This window comes from Octopus sinensis, linkage group LG24, assembly GCF_006345805.1.
Source record: "Octopus sinensis linkage group LG24, ASM634580v1, whole genome shotgun sequence".
NCBI classification, from domain to species: domain Eukaryota; kingdom Metazoa; phylum Mollusca; class Cephalopoda; order Octopoda; family Octopodidae; genus Octopus; species Octopus sinensis.
The window spans coordinates 3,304,162-3,327,953 of NC_043020.1; the positions used below are offsets into that span (position 1 = coordinate 3,304,162).

The 23,792-nt window shown below is 36.4% G+C and overlaps 1 protein-coding gene across 6 annotated transcripts in view; it reads left to right on the forward strand.

Moving 5' to 3' along the window:
• LOC115223776 (ELKS/Rab6-interacting/CAST family member 1) overlaps window positions 1-23,792 on the forward strand; it is a 205,753-nt gene that overhangs the window by 146,112 nt on the left and 35,849 nt on the right. For all 6 annotated transcript variants that reach the window (XM_036513003.1, XM_029794444.2, XM_036513004.1 and 3 more), the window contains exons 9-15: window positions 2,154-2,300; window positions 5,582-5,769; window positions 6,808-6,943; window positions 9,405-9,536; window positions 10,469-10,629; window positions 12,285-12,432; window positions 13,252-13,353. In XM_036513003.1, the coding sequence (XP_036368896.1) occupies window positions 2,154-2,300; window positions 5,582-5,769; window positions 6,808-6,943; window positions 9,405-9,536; window positions 10,469-10,629; window positions 12,285-12,432; window positions 13,252-13,353 (1,014 nt within the window). The remainder of the gene's footprint in view (window positions 1-2,153; window positions 2,301-5,581; window positions 5,770-6,807; window positions 6,944-9,404; window positions 9,537-10,468; window positions 10,630-12,284; window positions 12,433-13,251; window positions 13,354-23,792) is intronic.

Consider the following 23,792-nt stretch of genomic DNA (forward strand, 5'->3'; position numbering starts at 1 on the left):
CTTACCAGACTTCACTTAAGGTCAAAGGCCAGGCTAGAAAACCTGCTCAAGATTCCATGCATTGGAAGTGAACCCAGGGCCTCATGAATGCAAACCAAATTTCTTCGTCCTTCAGCGATTTCTGCAGTTAACATGTATACATATACATGTGGGCACACACACACACAGTTATACATGCTTACATACTTCTATCCCATTCGTATATCATACATCTTACACATACATTTTCCTCATATCACATCTCTAGTGTAGCTGGGGGGGGGGTCCACCTCTCTCTCTCTTTCTCTTATTCTCTGTCTGCCACACTCTCTCTATCTCTCTCTCCTTTTCACACATATGCACAAACACATCTTTCTCACCCTCTTGCATTTTCTTCCCCTGTTTCTAAAAGAGATGGTTTCTCAGGCATTTTCTTAATTTCTCCATGTGCAGAGCTATCTCTCTCTCTATCTATCTGTCTGGCTGGCAATGCAGGTATGACTGTGTGGTTCAGAAGCTTGCTTTGTAAACTGAGACATCAGGTTCAGTCCCACTGCATGGCACCTTGGGCAAGAGTTTTCTACTATAGCCCTGGTCTGACCAACACTTTGTGAATGAATTTGTAGATAGAAGCCCATCGCGTGTGTGTATTTGTCTGTCATTCACCCCACCATTGCTTGACAACTAATGTTGCATTGTTTTCGTTGCCATAACCCAGTGTTTTGACAAAGGAAACTGACAGATGCCTCTTATGCCCAGTTTTTCTCTCAAAACATTTACACTTTCTTGTATGTACGCACTGATACTGCACGTCCAGTGGAACATACTGGTTTCATTTCTTTCAAGCTTTCACATGTCTTCTACAGTCACAGCCCATGTTTTGCTGCAATGTAGCATCGCTGTCTGTTTTTTTGTTTGTTTGCTTGTTTTTTTGCATAATTGTGTGAATTCCTATAAATAAAACACAAATTTGCAAACACTTTCTGAAAAATTCCAAAAAATGAAGAAGTTCTGAGGGGTTCCATGGAATGCTTAAACCAGAATTCCACCCCCCAAAAGTGTCAATGGTATCAGCGACATCAATAACAACCTCTTCTCATATCATGTCTTCAGTAACAGCATCAGCATCAACAATAGTGTCAACAGCATCAATCAAATCATCATCATCATCAGCAACTAGTATCCTCCAAAAGATTTTCATTGTTAGTTGTTGGCATGTCATCGTTTATCAGGGTATTAAATCCATGGAGGTGAGCTGGCAGAATCGTTAGCACACCGGGCGAAATGCTTTGCGGTATTTCATCTGCTGCTACGTTCTGAGTTCACATTCCGCCGAGGTCGACTTTGCCTTTCATCCTTCCGGGATCGATTAAATAAGTACCAGTTACACACTGGGGGTCAATGTAATAGACTTAATCCCTTTGTCTGTCCTTGTTTGTCCTCTCTGTGTTTAGCCCCTTGTGGGTAGTAAAGAAATAGGTATTTTGTCTGCCGTTACGTTCTGAGTTCAAATTCCGCCAAGGTCGACTTTGCCTTTCATCCTTTGTGGGTCAATAAATAAAGTACCAGTCTCGCACTGGGGTTGATGTAATCGAGTTAATCCCTTTGTCTGTCCTTGTTTGTCCCCTCTGTGTTTTGCCCCTTGTGGGTAGTAAAGAAATAGGTATTAAATCCAGCCTCATAATCACCATCATCATCATCAACAACAACAATCACCAAATTTGTATGTCAATGTTCTTTGTTCTGTTATGAATGAATTTGGTAAACTGTCTGTTTTATCTGCCTGTGTGTGTGTGTGTGTGTCTTATCTATCTCCCTATCTATTTGCACACCTGTCTGTCTATCTGTTTAGCTAGCTACATGTTTCCTTACCTATCTATTTATTCACTTAATTGTGTGTCTACCTATGCATTTATCGCCTACTGACCTACCTTTATCTACCTACCTAATTATATACTCTATCTACCTGTCTGCCTATCTATCTATCTGCCCAGCTAGCTATTTACCTATCTCTCTATCTACGTATCTGTCGATTTACCAATCTATGTGTGTGTCTGATCGCTCTGTTTGTCTACCTGTCTATCTTTTTTTCGTTGTTGTTCTGCTTCCTATTCTTTCTTCCCCATCTTACCCACCTGCTTTAATTATCTTCATCTCTGTTTATCCATTCACAGACTCAGATGTGTGAGTTGAGAGAAGAAGCTTCTGAACTTCGTTCACAGAAAATCATGTCTGAGTCTATGGTTAATCAGCTGAAGATGGAGATGTCTGATGCTTCCAAAGACAGAGAGATTGAAAAACTTACCAAAGAACTTGAAAAGGTAATCATTTCTTCTACATAAATCATTTCTTCCTCTCTTTTTTTTTACAAATATTTTTCCCTCTTTTTGTTTAATTTTATCTCATATTATGAGATTTTTCTCTGTTTGTCTGTCTGTGTCTCTCTCTATCTCTCTCTCTCTATTTCTTTCTCTTTCATTTTATTTCTTACTCGCTGTCTTTCTTTCTCTGTTCTCTCTGTCTTTCTCCCTCTTTCTTGCTCTCTTGATTTCTCTCTCTCTCTCTCTCTCTTTCTCTCTCTCTCTCACCCTCTTTCATACATATGTATTGTACACAGTTTATTATCTCACCAAAACTAATCTTTCTTCATTGCTATGTCGAGTACGTGATTTTATGGGGAAAAAAAGGAATGAAATATACTTAAATCTTGTGGTGTTTTACTCACACACACACACGCACGCACGCACGCACACACACACACACACACCACACACACACACACACACACACACACGTTACAGTTGATAAACAATAGCATCGTTGCTTAGAGTTTTTCAATAGATCAGTCACCGGTCCCTTATATTTCTGATGGCAACAGTGACAAATATTTTGACGGGTATTGTTCATAGACCACTCTGGCTTGTTGTTACCTGTACAGTGTTGTGTAGGCAGGTGTTGAATGTTAAGACGAACACAGAACAATATGTGATCAGGTGTGGGTCTGCATAGACATGTCACTCCTGATAACTCCCTCAGGGGCAGTAAACGACACCGTTGTAAGTGCAGGAATTAAAGAAGCAACCAGACGTCAAGCTGGTCTTCTGTGATCCTATGGACGCCCTCTGCCCATTTTTCACTGCACAGAGGCAGCCAGCACACTCTGTGGAGTGGGTTGCTTTAGGAAGGACACCCAAATGTAGGAACCAAGTCAAAACAGACTGAAGCTTGAAGCAGCTCTCCAGTTTACCAGTTCCAGTCAAACCCATTTCTTTACTACCCACAAGGGGCTAAACTCAGAGGAGACAAACGGATTAAGTTGATTATATCGACCCCAGTGCATAACTGGTACTTAATTTATCGACCCCGAAAGGATGAAAGGCAAAGTTAATCTCGGCGGAATTTGAACTCAGAACGTAACGGGAGACCACTAAGCATTTCACCCGGCGTGCTAACGTTTCTGCCAGCTCACCACCGTCAAACCATCTAACCCATGCCGGCACGAAAAACAGGTGTTAATTACTACTACTGATGGTGATGATAATGAAGAAGGAGAAGGAGTCTATCCCATTCTTGGATATGTTCTTTCGCAAGAAGGCACTATTTCTTGTAGCATATCTGTCTCTCATTTCTTTCCCCCAAAGCCAGCTTATATTGTGTAAACCCTTCTGATTAGCAATTTTAGCAAAACTGCTGCATCACATTATTTGGAAATATTGTTTTGTTTTGTTCTTGTTTCCTTTTACTTCTTTTTTTCTTTCCATTTGTTAAGAATGTCTGCTGAGTCGAGATGTTCTCATATTCCTTATTTTTTTTTCTTTTCTGTCTGCATTATTTTTCAAACTCTGAGTTATTATTTTCAAAGTTTTTAATGAAATCCTTTGGGGGTGGTGGTCATAAACTCTGTTGCAAGCTTGTGGTTAGTGCCATTTCACTGCTTCCCCAAGAGAAGAGACCATCTTCAACAACAAGTAAACAACAATTTTGTCTAAAAGACAGACTCTTCCTCAGTCCCAGACAATGGCATTTAAAGGTTACAGAAGTCCCGTGTTTACAAAATAAAACAAAAAAGAAACTTTTCAGCCATTGTAAAATCCAACTTTTTTTTTCCAGGGATATCCCAACAGGTTCCCATACACTTTAACTCAATACTACTACTACTACTACTACTACTAATAATAATAATAATAATAATAGTTTCAAATTTTGGCACAAGGCTCGTAATTTTGTGAGAGGGGAAAAGTCGATTACATTGACTCCATCGTTCAACTGCTGTTTATTTTATCAACCACTAAAAGATGAAAGACAAAATTGACTCAGCATTTTGCCATGCATTCTAATAATTCTGCCAGTTTGCCATTTTTTCATCATCATTGTCATCCTTATTGAACATCTATTTTCCAAGCTGGCATAGATTGGATGATTTGACCAGAATCAGTGTCTGCTTCAGCACAGTCTCTACAGCTGGATGCGCTTCTTAATGCCAACCACTTTACAGAGTGTACTGGGTGCTTTTTATACAGCACCAGCATCAGTGTTTTTTACATGGTGTCATCACATTGCTTTTTATATGCACCAGCACTGATGGGGTCACTAAGTACCTATTTCTTTACTACCCACAAGTGGCTAAACACAGAAGGGACAAACAAGGACAGACAAATGGATTAAGTCGATTATATCGACCCCAGTGCGTAACTGGTACTTAATTTATCGACCCTGAAAGGATAAAAGGCAAAGTCGACATTGGCGGAATTTGAACTCAGAACGTAATGGCAGACGAAATACGGCTACGCATTTCGCCCGGCATGCTAACGATTCTGCCAGCTCGCCACTTTTGCCTTGCAAGACAATAACCCCTCATCTGGGAGTGGGGAGTAGTATTGAGGATATGTGGATTTGTGCCAGTTGAAAGATTTAAGGGATAGAAAGGCAGATATAGGGGTTTCACTCTAGAGCTGATACATGGATGCTTTATAATAATATTAATAATAATTCTAGCATTAATGATTTATCTAGAATAATAATAATAGTTTCAAATTTTGGCACAAGGCCAGCAATTCTGGGGGCAGATGTAAGTCAATTACATCGACCCCAGTGTTCAACTGATACTTATTTTATTGACCCCAAAAGGATGAAAATCAAAGTCAACCTCAGCTGAATTTGAACTCAGAATGTAAAGACAAATGAAATCCACTAAGCCTTTTGCTTGACATGCTAACAATTCTGCCAGCTTGCTGCCTTTAGAATAATAATAATAATAATAATAATCATGTTGTTGTTTGTCCATTGTTGTCAATGATGACCAAAGACATCACACAGGAGAAGATGATGGATCCTGCCTCACATTTACTCTGTGCTCATGTGATCCTATTCTGTTCATTGGGGGGTGACACCTCTGTTGGGGCAGCCGTGCCAGACAGAGTGGTCTTGTGCTTGCATTTCCCAGGGGCTTCTTAACTTAATGGTACAGAGTGCTCAGCCTGTATCTGAGAGGTATGGAGTTCGTTTCTCCATGGCTGCCAGTGGCAACTGTTTTTATATATTTGGAATAATATGTTTGTCTAACAGTTGATTGGAATCCTAATACTTTGGTTTTTTCCGATAGGTGAAAGAAGAACTCAGCCATCGCCACAGTGCTTCCAGCTCTCTAAATAGTAAAGACCTTAATGGTGTTGATAGTTACCATGAAACAACCGCAGAAGCAGAGTCAAAACTGAAAGAGATGGAAATAGCATTAGAGGAAGCTAATGAGGAAAAGGCCCAGAGGGACGTCCAAATGAAAGAACTACAAGAGTAAGTGTGACTTCTATTGCTTGGTTTACCATTTCAGGGGTGGGAATGATTTGCTACTTCTTAATTTACTGTTGGTATGAGAATTACTAATTTGTGCCTTTTATCTTTTAACCCTTTCGTTACCGTATTTATTTTGAGATGCTCTGTGTTTCATTCAGTTAATTTTAAATATAACAAAGAATTTAGTAAAGGAACTTTGTTATCATTAAACTAGTGTTGGGAACATAAGTTGTGACTAAGGTTTGGTGGAAGATTTTAATTCAATACTTATGAAAGACATTTGTACTACAGAGCCAGAGGCGGTTTTGGTCGGGTTGGTATCAAAAGGGTTAACCTTTTACTTGTTTCAGTTGTTAGGGTGCGGCCATGTTGGGGCACCGCCTTGAAGAATTTTTAGTCAAATGAATCAAGCCCAGTACTTTTATTAGACTTATAGTTATGCTTGAGGCTTGTCTGAACCTGTGTCACACACCGTTAACCTCCTCTCTCACCACATGTTTCAGTGTGCTACACTAGGTGGCATCCTGGTCATATCTTTTCTACTCTAGGCACAAGGCCTGAAATTTGGTGGGTGTGGGTGGGGGGGGTCGATTAGATCAACCCCAGTATGCAACTGGTACTTAATTTATCGACCTCGAAAGGATGAAAGGCAAAGCCAACCTTGGTGGAATTTGAGCTCAGAACATAAAGACAGGCAAACTACCACTAAGCATTTCACCCGGTGGGCTAATGTCTTCTGCCAGCTTCCATCCTGGTCAGATCAATTCATTCAGTTTGCTTTCTAATCTGTTTTGTTAAGTCTTGTTTAAGCCATGGCAGCTGTAGAAGAAAGTAAATTGTTGTTATCGTCATTTACCTTCAAGTCAGCTCTGACCTCAATCAAAGACATTCTAGTTGTGACCAAACCATTTTTTTTTTCAGACATAGCATATTTAGATGAGATTGGTAGAATCAGTAGAACACTAGAGAAAATTCTTTGTGGGATTGTTGTGGGGGTTGTTTATATTTTGTCTTTATTATTTGCTTATTGTTTCACAGCCAAATCAAAGAATATAAACAGAAGATGGGAACATTGAAACGGAATCAGCAAACAGAGAAGAAGAAGAATGCACAGATGCTGGAAGAGGCTAGAAAACGAGAAGTACTAATGGATGGAGATGCATCCCAACTGAAGGTACTGAAATGTCTCATATCTACTTGGCTGTTAAACATTTATGCAGGGGCATAAATAGGGGACAACTCTTTCAAGCCTATCATAATAAAGGCACAATGTTTCAAGACCTTCCTGGTCTCATTATCAGAATGAAATGATGATACTAATCCCATGTTGTTCATGCCTTTTGCACTAAGTTGCAGACCATGGTAGTACTGGTAGATTTCATCTGTTATTTTATAGGATGTATCTGCATTGATTTTTTTATTTTTTGGGGTTTGTGCTTTGTTTTTAGTAAAGCTTCCATAGTTATTCTTTTCAATTTTATAATATTTGTAATGCTGTCAACAAATATTTTTTCAATCTGATTTAATTTCTTGAGCTTCATTACAGTGAATTGTGGTGGCTCTTTGTATGGAATGCATGGTGAGCAGATGAGAAGGTGATATACGGATGTCATCATCATCATTTAACGTCTGCTTTCCATGCTGGCATGGGTTGGACGATTTGACTGAGGTCTGGCGAACCAAACTCCATTCTGATCTGGCAGAGTTTTTACAGCTGGATGCCCTTCCTAATGCCAACCACTCTGAGAGTGTAGTGGGTGCTTTTACATGCCACTGGCACGAGGGCCAGTATGATGGTACTGGCAATGGCCACACCCAAATGGTGCTTTTTATGTGCCACCTGCACAGGAGCCAGTCCAGCAGCACTGGCGACGACCTCGCTCGAATATTTCACATGCCACCAGCACAAATGCTAGTAAGGCGACACGGTAACGATCATGCTCGAATGGTGTGTTTAACATGTCTGATGTGTCTGATGAAACTGTTTTAGCCATGAAGTTTACAATTTCTATTGTTCTGTATTGAAATTTGTATATTACATTGGTTGTTTGAAGTATATTCTGTGGTTTGCTAATTTAGATCTTGTAGGGATCTGTAGGGTCATCAAACACATGAATTTAAGGAATACCTACATAACAAACATATATTAGTATATATGTATCTATCTTTCCCTTTTGGTATTAATTATACATTTCTACTGTTTTGTATCAGTCGCTCTTTACTTTCTGTGTCTGCCTTCTTATCAGACTCCAAGGTTAACAAAATGTGAATCCACCCACTTTTAATATGTCTTCCTTGGTCTTTCTCCTTGCTAGAGCTGTAATATTGCTGCTACTACCATCACATTACATACATTGCTGTGTGGTCATGTTCATCTGCAGTCCTTTGATTCTAGGTTCAATCCCATATTATGTGACATTTTGGGCAAGTATCTTCTACAAGGGCCTTGGGTCAACCCAAGTTTTGTGAATAAACTTGAGCAGAAGAAACCTTCTATAAACGTTTTGGGGTAACAGACTTAATCCATTATCCAGTCAAACCCCACCACCTGGTCCTTGTGAACCTTCAGCAGAATCATTGTTTCAACATTCACATTTCTATGGACTGGATGGAATTTGTTGAAGCAGATATTCTACAGTTGGATGCCCTTCTTTTTATCAGCCCTGACTTGTTTCCAATATTTTTCCAATGACCAGATATATTTTTAACAAGATTGGAAACGAAGGACACCACCTTCTTGATGGTGACACTCGGCTATCACATGATGTCAAGGCAACGAGAGAGAATCTCATACACACACACACACTATGCTTCTTTTAGTTTTCCTCTACCAAATCAACCCGCAAGGCTATAGCAGAAGGTACTTACCCAAGGTGCCACATTGTGGGTCTGAGCTCAGAACCATGTGGTTGGGAAGCAGACTTCTTACCACGCAGCCATGCCTGCACCTAGGAATCTGTATTGTAATTATCCAGACTAAATACACGGTCACTAAGTAACTGGCTGTTTTGATGTATAACTTTGTACTGCAATTTACCTGTGTATTGTGGTGTCTTCCTTTCTGTTTCCTCAACCTCAGTTTCAGGTGCCCTGCAAAAAGCAATTAACCATTGCTCTTTCCCCTCTGTCTAAGCCATTGGAGGGAAAAAAAACAAAAACATACAAGGTGCAGGTGTAGCTGTGTGGTACGAAACTTACTTCCCAACCACATGGGTGTGTGTTCAGTCCCACTGTGTGGTACCTTGGGCAAGTGTTTTCTACTATAGCCTTGGTCTGACCAAAGCCTTGTGAGTGGATTTGGTAGATGGAAACTTGAGGAGGCCTATCATATATGTGTGTCTTTGTGTCTGCGTGTATCCCTTCACCACCACTTGATAACAAGTGTTGGTGTGTTTATGTCCCCATAACTTAGCAGTTCAGCAAAAGACACCAATAAGATAAGTACCAGGCTTTAAAACAATAAGTCCTGAGGACGATTAGTCTGACCGAAACAAGTGAAAAGAAAAAAAGAAAAAAAGGACCGTTACCAACGGATACAAGACTTGCAAGTGTTGAATGTATGAGGAGTAAATACAAAGAGTCAGGAGTAATTTAGATGTTGTGATTTTAATTGCAATTAATTTTCTGTCTTTTAGAATGCCATAAAACACATGGATGATCGTGTGGAAGAACTGGAGGAAGCTCTGCGAGAGAGTGTCACAATAACAGCCGAACGAGAAATGGTGATGGCAGAGCAAGAAAACAAGATCCAACAGACAGAGGCAAAAGTGAGTCTATAAGAGTGTGTGTGTGTGTGTGTATATATATATATATATATATATATGAGAGAGAGAGAGAGAGAGAGAGAGTCCATGATGTATATGGGTATGTATTTCCCTCTTTTACTCCCACCCAAAAATCAAATCCTGCCTCCTCCTCCTCCTTTCATTCCCAATATCTCCCCCCACCATTTCAATATCACATACAAATCTTCTTCCTCTCTCCCTTTGAATTATTTCCCTTGAACAAATCTCTGTCTCAGCCATGTTTCAAAATCTTTGATGCTTCCTAAATTTTCTTCTACATTTTGTAAAGTTTGCCTTTTTCTTTATACTCTCTAAATTAAGCAAGTCTTTCATGTTTTTTCATATTTATAGTTCCCCATATCATATTTACACCTCTTCTTTCCTTTTTTTCCTTGCTGACAAATACCCACTATATTTCGTATTTGATGGTTAAGTAATAACATCCTTTTATTTCAATCTTATCCATTCAAAAGACTTTCTAGGTATTCAAACATCTCCTCTGTATCTTTTAAATACCAATTTTGGATTTTAAGTGGTATGTGACATTTTTCTGACAAGCACAGGTCATATTTTCCTGTTCTCTTTCGGAAAGCTGCTCTCCCTTCAGTATTTCTTTTGAAATTGCAGTTTCCCATTGTGTGTGTATGTGTGTGTGTGTACATGCACACACACAGAGAAGGGAGTCTCCTTTATTTGTTCAAGAGTTTTGGTTGTTTTCCCTTTAACTCAGAATGGTACTCTGCTCAGCCTGGTGGGTCTCTATCCATCTCCCACTGTTTCCATTTCTCCCCCTTCCACTATCTCTTTCTGTTCTCTCTCCCTCTCTCTCTCGTACATATTTTCTTACATGGTCTTATCATTCACATTTTTCTGTATTTTGTTAATATTTCTTTACCTGCCTCCCTTTCTCGAAGGTCTATGAACTGACTGCTGAATTAGAGAAGATGAAATCCATTCAGAGCGACCACATTGCCAAGGTCGGAGCTCTGACGCGTCAGCTGGAGGAGAAGGATGCCAAATTACGCCGCCTTGTTTCTGAAAGACACAAACAGTTAGAAGAAGTCTACGAAATGAAGTGAGTCTTTTTGTTTCCCTTTCTTTTTGGTCTGACTAAAAACCCAGAATTGAAAGAAAGCTGGGAAGGTTTGCAGCATTGGCAACAATGATCATAAATTCTAAGAGATTTGTAGGTGTAAATAAGTTTGTTTGTAGTGGGAAAACAAGTCATTTCAGGCAGAAGTTCTTCAATATACGAGCCAAGTACCAGGTTCAGTCAAAAGCTCTTTTTTTGTATTTCAAGCTTTAATTGATAATATAAACAAATTACATACGTAAAATGTTTATACATCAAAATATGTCCCATCATATTCTATTGTCTGTTGCCATTGTTCTGCCAGAAGCTCAATTCCATGCTTACACCATTTTGCTGGTTTAGAGGAAAGGTACGCATAAGTGGGCTGGTTACACCCCTGGCATAGTTGTGATCGATGTCAGTGCTGTCTGACTGGCACCCATGCCAATGGTACATAAAAAACACCCACTACGCTCTCGGAGTGATTGACATTAGGAAGGGCATCCAACCATAGAAACCTTGCCAAATCAGATTGGGATCTGGTGCAGCTCCCTCGCTTACCAGTTTTCAACCAAACTGTCCAACCCATGCCAGCATGGAAAACTGACATTTGATGATGATGATGATTATATGTATTGTATATGTATTATATATATATATATATATATATATATATATATATATATATATATATATATATATATATATATATATATATACACACATCACACACATATGTGTGTGTTATAATTATATATATATATATATGAACTATGAACTTTATTTCCTTATTTCATTGCTTATTTATCTGCAAATTTCCCATGTCTAGATCTTTCATATATTCTCTACTTGTCTCTGATGACGAAATACCCCATACTCAGGAATACTCACCCATCATTTGGGATGTTTCAGAAAAAGCTGTAAAACCTCAACTAACTTAAGAATAATATAAAATAATGTAAATGAATTGAAATGCTTGTTATACCTCAGCACTTGTTGTCCTCTTCCACAAACAGATATATATATATATATATATATATATATATATATATATCGCTATGGGCTCCGTGTGGGCAGGCATCTAAAAATTTTTGTGCATCTTGATGCTGACATAAGTTCCTTACTTTTCCTGATGAGAAGGCAGCATAATGCACCCCTTATTCCTTCGAAATTAGGAATATGCAGCCTTCAAAACATATGTCGAAAATAAAATAAAGGAATTTTGTTAATTCGTTGTTCAACTCCATTCTTTCATTTATTTGTATTAAAAAAAAAAACACAAATTTCCACACGATAGCACGTGATCTCTGCCCTAGGCATGTAGCTTCAACCATGTTTTTCTGACGTGAATTTGCTACCCAGGTATCGGTTAACCGAATTATCCATAATAAGATAATTCATTCAACTACTCAATTATATATATATATATATATATATATATATATATAATATATATATATATATATATATATACATATATATAAGGTGGGTTAAGTTACTAGGGTGTTTTAAAGATAAGTAATTCAAATTAGGTTGTGATATGAAAAAAAGGATATAGAGACTTTTCCTCCATTTCTTGTGTTTCCATCCCATTGGAACCTTTGTGCTTGACACATGACAAGAAGTGCTGATTGTAACCTCTAACTTTATCTTTGCAGACAAGAAGCCATCCAAGCCACAATCAGTGAGAAAGACGCGAACATTGCCTTACTTGAAATGACCAGTACCAAAAAGCAACGGCATGTCGAAGACATCACAAGACTTGAAAAAGAGAAGGAAAAACTAGCTCAACAACTTAAGGAATTGGTAAGTTTTAAGAACAACAAATAAGAAAAAAAAAATCACCAAAACACAAAAAAACAAAGGCAAGATGAAGATTACTTTTTCTTCAATATCACATTTTTGTGAACGATAACCTTATTCTTTTATTTGTTTCTGTCATTAGACTGCAGCTGTAGGAGGTCTCTTTTGTGAACAGCTAAGTCACATGGATGTAAACAAACCATCACTTTTTGATAAGTTGAGTGGAAGAACAAAGACAAACAATCACACACACATAAAGATTATGTATTTATATGGCAGGCTTCCACACAGTTTCCATTTATCAAGTTCACTCAACAGGCATTGTTGGCCTGGGACCGTGGTAGAAGACATTTGCCTTAGGTACTGCACAATGGAACTGAACTTAAAACCATGCAGTTGCAGAGCAAGCTTCTTAAACACGTGGCCATGTCTTTATACTCTGAGATCAAATCTTGTTGATATTGTAATATCTTGACATAAAATTAACAAAGCGAATGTCATTTATGTCCCCCCCCCCCTTGATCTCTGATGTCATCTTACAAATTCCACCAAGATGGCATGAATCAGCCAAGCTTTACCTGCTAGAAATAGCAACCCAAATGCTTTTAAACCAGATCTCAATGCTGGATGTTCAAGAACCAAATGAAGAGCAGATTTTCAATCCTGGAATCATCCTGATTCCAAAAATGGTTTATGTCTTATGTAGAGCAGATGTAGGCTGACAGACAGGACAGACAGAATTTCACATTCATGATTAAAGATTGACCCTCTTTTTTGTGGTGTTTTCTGTATTTGTTTAATGTTGTTGTTGTTTCTTTGTAGACTGAAACTCGTATGCGTCTCCTGCAGAAGAAGAAAGAACCTTCAACCACTGGAAGCCAGAAGTCTCTTGTACACCGTATGAAAGGTGCCACAGATGAACAGGTAGAGAACTTTGACCGTGATCGCCGGTCAGCAGATGCTACGGCCACTGGTGCTGCCGACGCTTCTGCTGCAGCCGCTGCCATGCCTGAGTCTGTGTCCACGTCCTAGCACACACTTTCTACCCTCTTTCTCCCTCTCTCTCTCTCTCTCTCCTTTCACTCTGCCTGCTGCTTCTGCTTTTAACCTATGTGTATGGCTGTGTGTTTGTATGAATTATATATAAATGTTTATATATATATACATACATACAGAGATTGTGTGTGTGTGTGTGTGTATATGTGTATACACACACACACACAGGCATGTATGGGTGTGTGTAATTATTGTACAGTCTTTCATTTATACATGTTTAGTTAAACAAAGCACCGGTGGGTCTATTAACCAATTTCTATTCTAATCTTTAATATTACTTTTGGTTAATATAGGAAAGAGATCTGAAATGTTTTATGTTAAAGGAAGAAGAAATTTTTTCTACACACTTAAGACCAAGTTTGTAACCCTCTTCAAAGTCAAAGTGTTAAAAGCCAGTTTATGGTTAGTAAGTGCACAGGGGGTCCATGTAGATGGTGCTTTCTCAGTTGTTTCTTATATTCACTAGAAAGCACTTCAATAACTGGCAGGATGTCTGATAAAATCACTGAAGTCAAGGATGCTTAATGTACCCCTGTTGCCACGCCGACTGGGATTCTGGGTGTTATCAATGTAATACAATAAGCTTATATGTAAAACTGAAAGTTGTTAACACCATAGCAGTTGTAACATTGGTCAAACATCCACAGACCTTTTTAGATTTTTGACTATGCACATACAAGGCAAGGCCATGTAAGCTTATGTAATTTTTGACTTCAAACAGAAAAATCTGGGGAAAAGTGATAGGAATCTCATCAGTAATGGTTTTTAAGATAACATGTTTGAAAGAAATTCTGTTCTTTATTTACACAAATATATGTAAATGTGTGTGTTTGTGTGTGTATGTGCTACCATACCACTATTATCTCTCTCAAAGCTCCTTTGTGTCTCTTTTTTTTACCACTCCCACAACCACCTCCACTGTCACCATAAAGTTTTATATGTTACATTTTTGTTTTTTTAAAATATGGAACTCCACATTTTTTCTTTATTTTTTCAAACTTATTTTTGGTGCTCCTATTTTTATATATTTTATATATATACTTTTTTTTTTACCTTATTTATTTCTATGAATCTGTATTTTTCTAAAAACAGTTTATACTGTGTTTCATTTTGTGTGCATGTGTGTACATTTGAAGAAATAAAAAAAAAAACCCATAATAATGATAATAATGATAGTAATGATAATAATAATAATAATACACCCCGCTCCCTCACTACAAATGTTAATGTAAGTTTTTAGTTTATCATTTTACACCAAAATATTTTTAGTTATTAAATTTTTTCTTGTGTGTTTTTCCCAGTTTTTGTTACTCCACATTTTTTTGCTGGTGTTTTGTTTGATAAATTTTTTTAAAAGATTTTAATTGTTTGATTATATTGAATTTTTTTATGTAAAAAAATTTATTTTTTGTTGGTGTTTTTTTTCTCTTTTCATTTGATGGGGATAGAGGCTTCCTTCTTCAGACAATATTATTTGAATTAACACATATTCATAAAATAAGGATAAAAGTCACATTAACGATAGTTATCAGGTAGTTGGCATGGAGAACAGCAATCCGTAGCAACTTATATATCAAACTAATAATTAAGTATATATAATTATTTTAAGGGAGAAAGTTAAAACAAAACTTATCTCCTCTGAATTAATGTCCCGGCATTATGAAGCTACCGAAAATCCCCATAAATACTTGCAATTGAAAGTGGGCTACTGAGAGAATATTTTAAAAGACTACACATTAATTGTGGACCTTTTTAAATATCTTCTCATGAGCCCACTTTCAATCGAATTGTATTTATGGAGTTTTTTTCGGTAGTTTTTTAATGCTTGGACATTAATTCAGGATGGAGGAGTTAAGTATATGAAATAACATATATTAATATAAAAGTAATTTCTCGGGTAACTTTTTTTTTATTTCATTATCATTAAATATAGTAAATTAAATAAAGTAAAAAAAAAATCATCATTATTTTTATTAAGGTATCCAATTCCTGTAAAGGTCAACTTTGCCTTTCATCTTTCCAAGGTTGATGAAATAAAGTGACAAGTACAGGGGTTGATGCTATTGACTAAACACTTCCCCTCAAAATTACTGACCCTGTGCCAAAATTTGAAACTATTATTATTATTATTAGTAGTAGTAGTAGTAGTAGTAGTAGTAGTTATTATATTAAGAGGCTGATGATTTGATAAAGTCAGTAGAATACTGGAGAAAAATATCTTGAAGTATTTAGTTACATTTCAAGTTCAAATCTTGCTGAGATCGAATTTGCCTTCATCTTTCTAGGATAGTTTACAATAAAATATTAGTGAAGTATGGAGAGGAGATCTAACTACTCTTCCCTAATCCCACCAAAATTTCTAACTTTGTGCCAATATTGTAAATTATTATCATTATTATTGTTATTATACCAGAGAAGTACTGGGGTTGATATTATCAAGTCTATTCATATCCCTCAAATATTCATGGTTTTGTGCCAAATCATTATTATTATTATTATTAATTAATTATATTATTATTATTATTACTAGTTCCTTGTATGTATTTTAATATTTGAACCTGCAAATATTATCAGAAATATTATTCACATCCCCATTTCCTAACCCCCCAAAAAATAAATATAAATAACTATATAAAAAAATGAAGCAGAAAATCTACTCATATGATAATACTGCTATGTATATATGAATGTATAGTGAGCACAATAGTATTGTGTTGGTGGTATGCTCCCGGTGAGCCAAGACCACTCTTTCTCGTTTTCCCTCCAACCACCACCACCATTGCGTTTTGATTCCAAGTTGTTGTTATTTCACTTGTGTTTCTAAGGTATTTAGGAAAAGCATGAATCCAGGATTTCTTCTCTCTTCCTTTCTTTCTTCTCTTTCCTTGTGTGCATGAGAGAAAAATAGAGACATAATATGATATTGTCTGAAATGCCAGTAGTTTCTGCTTTTAAGCCTCAGCCCTTAGACAGGACAGGCATTGATTTTGAAATTGGAAAGCAAAACGAAAGCAGGAACATCTACAAGGCAACTGCTGTGCTGTAATAAGCTTTAATAAGCATGTCTTTTGCCTGATAAACAAAAGTAGCTCCATTGCTCTGTTCTGTATTAGATTGTTGTCTATTACGGTCAAACATGATTTTACAGTAACAAACCTTCACTGCTAATTCATAAAAAACAAACAACAACAAATATGATGTTTGGTTGAGAGGCTTAAGAATGCCTCTGGAGAAACACTTGAACATCTTGCTTTGCAAACCACACAGAATCAATGGATTCAATTCTACAGCATGGTACCACAGCTGGAGCAAGTATCTTCTGCAATAGCCTTGGGTTAGCCAATTCCTTGTAAGTGGAATTTGGTGGGCAAAAGCTATGCAGAAGTCTATCACATATATATATATATAATATATATATATATATATATATATATATATATATATATATGTGGCTGTTAGTGTGTGTATATATTATGTATGTTTGTGTCTTTTGCTAATGTATAGCAGTGAAGGATATAAACATCGGCAAAAGAGTAAAAAAATAAATGCTTTAATGAATAAAATTCTTTGAGATATTTGTTCTGCATCAAGTTATAGAGCTGCTCCCTTTTTACTGTCAGAAATGTAGTGAACTTGGGATTAACCCATTGGAAACCTATAACTAATGGTGCCATTTGCAATAAAATGAATAAATCTCCATAAATACATTTCTTTCTCTCCCTTCTGATAACTGTCCAAGACAAATATGTATACTTGAAGTTGTGGCAAGCACCACAGTTTCAAAGATCGGCTCCTGGTGAGCTGCATCTGTGACCTTTGATTTCAGTCCTGAATTGGAGCCATTGCACTCTATATGTAGTGATGCCTTTGAGAAAGGTAGGATCATCTCAAAGCTTCCCATTTACTTTCTCTCTCTCTCTCTCTCTCTCTCTCTCTCTCTCTCTCTCTCTCTCTCTCTCTCTCTCTCTCTCTCTCTCTCTTTCTCTCTCTCTCTCTCTCTCTCTCTCTCTTCCCTGTGGTCAATCAGCCTGGTTACCTTCATTTCATAACGAATACTGCTGATTGGGAGTCGCCAAGCATCCATCTACATCAAAACTACTTTGGTACGATGGCAGCCAAAGAATTTAGTTAGAATTAAGTGTCTGCTATGCATTGGCCTCTGCTACCACGAAAGAAGTGAAGTTCACACAGGCACTGCTTGCTTTGTTATCTAGCAATCACTCATTAATTATTCTGTGCTCCTACTTTGTACAACAGGTGAGTCATCCTCACCTGTTGTACCCGTCTACAGTTAGACGGGTGGAGCAGTTGAAAATGAAGTGTCTCTGCTTCTGTGGGGGATATACATCGCACAGTGCTTGCAACAAGACGTGAACTGTCCAACACTTCGTTCAGCATTTAATTTGCTACCCTAACTAGAATCTCTTCAAATCCATATATATATATATGTATATATATGGAGAAAGAAAGAATGAAGAATAGATCTAACAGACTCAGGTGGCATTAAAGAATTTTCTCTAGAATTCTTGTATCAATATCTGAACTAATTAACACAAACATTAATTATAAGTTATGTCTGGTTTCTAAATAAATTTTCTTTTACTTTTATTCTTTTATTTTTATTTGTCTTACTTTTGAAACATTTTAATTTATTTTTATTAGTTTGTGTTTTTTTTTTGCTTGTTTTTTTTTATGGGAAGATCAATAAAATAGAATTAATCACTAGTTATTTTTTTGTTTTTATTTATTTTGTTCATTTTGAAATTAATTTCATTCTCTTTTTTATTCACTTTTTCAAGACAATTTAAAAAAAAAAAAACATTATTTTCAATCCTTTCATTTTTGTTTATATATGTCTGAAGGTGGGGGTGGAGCTAAATATAACATCAAGAAATACTTTTTGGAAGCCATGTTTGCATCATCCTTGTGATCATCATCATCATCAGCATCATCATCATCATCATCATCTAACATCCACTTTTCCATGTTCACATGGGTCTGATGGAATTTGTTGAGGTAGATTTTTTTTTTCCATAGCTAGATCCAATGAAGATCTGGCCTGAATACCTTCGGCTGAGTGAACTCCACTAAGGGTACCCAAGGACCAAGGTGGTGGTGTTCAAATGGGTGATGGTGGATTAATTCTACTACCCCAAGAAGCCAGAACAAATACTGCCAGGCATCTTGCCCAATGCTCTAACAATTTTGACCATCTACTGCTGCTCTGGACTGGTAATTCATTTTATTGACTTTGAAGAGAAGGGTACCTCCAACTGGAATGACATTTACTTCAGTGAATGCGAAGAGTGAAAATAAACTTTGCTTTTCCTTCTTTTTGGATGGCTTGATAAATATGGTGCCAGTGAATTGATGCAATTGTTTTGAGCAGTGGCTCTCAATCGAGGATCCCTGTAAGATTTTGTTGTTTATGAACAATAAATTGTTTATACTTCTACAATACACAAAATATTTTAAACAATTTTTTAATATAATTCCTAATATTATTTAACTATAAAAATATAATAGGATTTTTTTAAAACATTGAATGGATATGAAGGTCCAGTAAAGCAGAATAGGAATCAAAGGCATCTATAGGTAAAAATTAGTTGAGAATCACTGGTTTAAAGCATTGGATGAGACATGACTTACAGTATCTGTTCTGCTTGTTTGTTTATGAGTTCAGATTCCACCTAATTGTCAGTAACCAGATCTAACTCCCCAACTATGGGAGCTTATCATCCGACCCACAGTCGGCCAGCATAAGTATGTATGCTTACAACCAGCGAACATAAGCTGGCAATAAGACATGCTGAGGCTGGCTTCCATTGAGCAGAATGCAACGGAGGGAAATAAGTGCTTGTGTATTCTTAGATATACACGATGGTTATCAATGGACCATCTTTGATCATTGGCCTTCTGCTCTGTCAGCATTGGTCTAGAGTTTGATAACAACTGCTAATATTTCAATGTAAATCTAGGGTGGCAAGCTGGCAGAATTGTTAGCTTTGCTGGGCAAAATGTTGACAGCATTTCATCTGACTTCATGTTCTGAGTTCAAATTCTGCCAAAATCAGCTTTACCTTTCATCCTTTCATCGGAGCACTGGGATCGATGTAATTGACTTACATCCTCTCCTGAAATTGCCGACCTTGTGCCAAAATTTGAAACTAATATTTTAATGTAAATCATATCATAATATAAGCACCAATTTGAGATAAAAAACGAATCAGAGTTACTGACAAGAACTCAAACCTCTCACTTGCTTAGCAAACTTATCACCAACTACATTGCAGAGCATCTGCCATTTCATTACCTTAAATTCCTCCTTTTCTTCATCATCATCATTTTACATCCATTTTCCATCCATTTTCCAACATCGCTTGGCTTGGACAGGTCCTTTCTTTCATCATGTCATAATGTTGCCACTTGTTCCATTATTTTGTCTTCCTCAATCTTCCTGGGTCTTCCACTTCCACTGGTCCCTTCCACTTCCATTTCCACTGGTCCCTTCCACTTCCACTGGTCCCTTCTACATGGACTTCCTGGCATTCCTTTATTCATTTGTCATCAATGATATTGATTGATATCAACATGTATCGATGCAGTTGTCTTCTGATCCCTGAATATAAACTCAATTCTTCTCTCAGCTCATCATGGACTCGAAAATTACATTAGGAAATATAATTCGTTTCTGCTATTTTAATTATCTGCACAAGATAAGGGATCAGTCCCTTTTCCCTTTCAAATTGATACTAATATTGGTCTAATATTTTTGCTGGCCTGGTGTAAAGAATATCATCATCATCATCATCATCATTGTCATCATAGCTGTTCAGCAGAGTCCTTTAAAATGTTTGTCTCTTTCTCTCTAATAACAGCAGTGATTACAAAAAACTGCCATGTAGTATATATAGTAATACAGGTTTCTACAAATACAAGCTGTATAAATATATATTAGGGGCAGAAGCAGTATTAATAAGTTACATGTTTTATATATTGCAAACACAGTAACTGCGCTACAGACCCAATGTTGTTATTTAGCCCCTACTCAAACAGACCTATGACCACCTCATCTTATTTTTTAAGATGATAGTTTAATTAAATTTGGTGGAGATTTGACTGCTATATCTAGCTGGTTGAGTAAGCACATACAGGCTCCCACATTGGTTTGTGTCAGTATAAAGTAAATGTTATAGGTTCATAAAAATACAGACTACCATGTTTGATGGTATATAAGACACACTTTTTCCAAAAAGATATCCAAAATATCACCCCAAATTCTATATATGAAGTTGGGTCTTCCATGAGCTTTCATATACTAAAAACTTGTCTTGGGAAGGTCATCATGCCAATAATAGTAAACAGCTGCACTGATTCGATATCACTTCTTTATTGTTAGTCACTTAGTTAAATATCCAACCAATTAACTAATCAATTATTTGTTTAATGTGCTGGTTAAACAATTGGTTGTTTGCTATTTGCAACCTCTTCAATGACTTGCTGGGTAGCATATTAAACAAATGATCCATTAGTTGGATATTTAACCAATTGACGAATAATAAAGAGGTAAAATTGAACCAGTGTGTGTGTGTGTGCTTTTTATTGGTGTAATAATCCTCCCAAGACCCAACGAGATTTGCTTGAACACAAATTCCCATCAAGAACCTTGTGAGCCAAATACAAAATCGAAGTACTAAAAACTATTTTTCCTGAATATTCACTGCTGAAATTGGTCTGTGTCTAATATGCCTTTAGTTCTTTTATACCATTTGAATATGGTACATGTTTTAATTATGCTAAATAAAATAAACACTATAGATACTACATACACACACACACACATGTGGTGCTCTACTAAAGTTTTATGTGCTGGCTAAAACAAGCTAAAGAATCTGTATAATGTAAGATACAAGTTTTGAGAGTCAAAACTATTGAAAAGGTTGCAAGACGCAACAAAAATTTTAGGACAATAAAAATAAGAAAAAAGTGGAAATTTTACCGGTGGGTGTGTTACATTATAAGGCACAAAAAGAAACTGACTCTCCCCAGATACAATAGAATATGCTTCAACACACAAACTCATATAAAGACTGTTGCAAACCAAATCCAAAAACGAAATATAAGATATAAGGTAAATACAACAAACACGATGTATATCCTACATGTTGTAGCTTTATATCCATTTTTTTAAAAATATAATAAAGTAAATAAATAATACATGTTTGTATGACGTAAATCAGTGGTTTCCAACCAGGGTCCATATTAAGATTTTTAAATTTATGCACAGTAAACTGGTTCTATTTCTACAATACACAATATTTGCTAATTTTTCTCTACAATTCCTAAAAATATTTCATCATAAAAATAGGAGTTTTTAGACATCAAATGGCTTTGAGGGTCCCCTTGCCTATGTGAATTAGGAATCAAAGGAGTCCATCAGCAAAACCACTCATGTAAATAATATAAATCATAGAAATATATGCTACATGTTTTATCCAAAATAAATACTATCAAAATGATACATGTTTGGATGTAGTAAATAGTCTCTAAAATATAAATATGCTTGATGTAAATAAATTACACTAAGTTGTAATAGTGCTGATTGTTTACACCTAATTAATTAGATCTTAAAATGTAGACAGCTCAAAAGCTGTGAGATGAAACCAAATTGTGTGATGTTGTGTGGAACTCTGTACACTTGTTAGCTTTATTATGCTGAAATACCCTGGAACACTATAATTTCAATATGGACACATCCCTTTCACCTGGAACACACTAGCCATTATCTGCATTAATATTTTGTTTTTTTTATTTTGTGGAAATACCCAGGAACAGTACCCTTATGTAGATAAACTAATTCATATCCACTTCATTTGAAAAGTAGCAAGCATAAAACACCTTATTACATTGAAATACTTTGGTTTAATAGTTTAAAGGATGGAAATAGATCTGGGTTTGCCAGCCTCAATGTGTAGAAAAACATTCACATCTGACTTATGTGGAATGTGGTAAGATTGAGTCACATTACTTGAGTGTTAAATCACATCCATTTTTATGCATAAAGTATGATGGACCTTTCTGTGGTGCTGTTTTTCTCACAGGTGGTGCCCAACTACCCCTACTGTACTATGTAGTCGACAAAATCAAAAACAATGCGCATATACAAAATTAAAAGTATAAAATGGCAACAATTTACCCATCACACCCTGTATATATGTGTCTATTTTGTTCCTGCAAACCAATGTAAATTGGTGTAGATGCCTTGTTGTATATGAAATGTAAAAGGGAACTAACTCTCTAAAGGTGTGTAACTAATAAATTTAGTCATTTAATATTTGATAAATAAAAATCCATAAAATGAGTAACAGTCTGGGTTGGTATCATTGACTAAGACTTTGAAAGCAGTGCCCCAGCATGGCTACAGTTTATTGAATGAAACCAGTAAAGAAATATATTCCTGAAGAGTTTAAGCAAAATTATGATAGGCCAATAAATCAACCCGCTTGTGCTGTATGGGTTCAATATGTACACACAAACTTTACGTGTATATTTCTATAATATACTACAGAACATATCTATAAATTGCAGAGAAAAGAGGAGACAGCTATGTATTTATGTTTTGATCCTCAGCAGCAACTGTGTACCCTCCTTTACTATCCACAAACACACTGCTTTTAAACCCATTAAGGCTAGGTGCTGAAATAAAGTAGATAGATTCATTTACCTCTTGGCAGATAGTTTGAACATTGACTTTCTGGTGTGTAAGTGCTTTGTCTCATTGCTGTAATCTCTATATATATATAAACGGCAAAATGTCTCTGTGTGTGTCCTTTATACAAATCCACAATTTTTCAGTTAGAGGGCTTTCTATGGTCATTCAAAACCATCCAAGGGTGGTCGTGCACATCTTTACATTTACCCAGTCACCCCGCAAAGCCATTAAAAAATCAATAGAAGTGACTTTTTTGTGAATATTCTATCCAAAACCCAATCAAGATGCCCAAAACTTGACACGCCAATTGAATGCCAGCTAGCTGTATATGATTGGTCAGAGATTTGGACAGTACTCGCGTATATGTGCGCACGCACGCAGCTGTATATGCATGCACTAGCATTATGACCCGGCGTTGCCGGGTCATAGTGCTAGTATATCATAAAATATTTCTGTAGATTTATCAACCAACACTGTGTATTATGGCAAATGTAATGTCTATATAATATGTATAATCTAAATCTATAAAATGCAATGGAATTGAAACACTGTTAAAACATGAGTAATTTCATGTTCAAACTAAGCCACCAAAAAA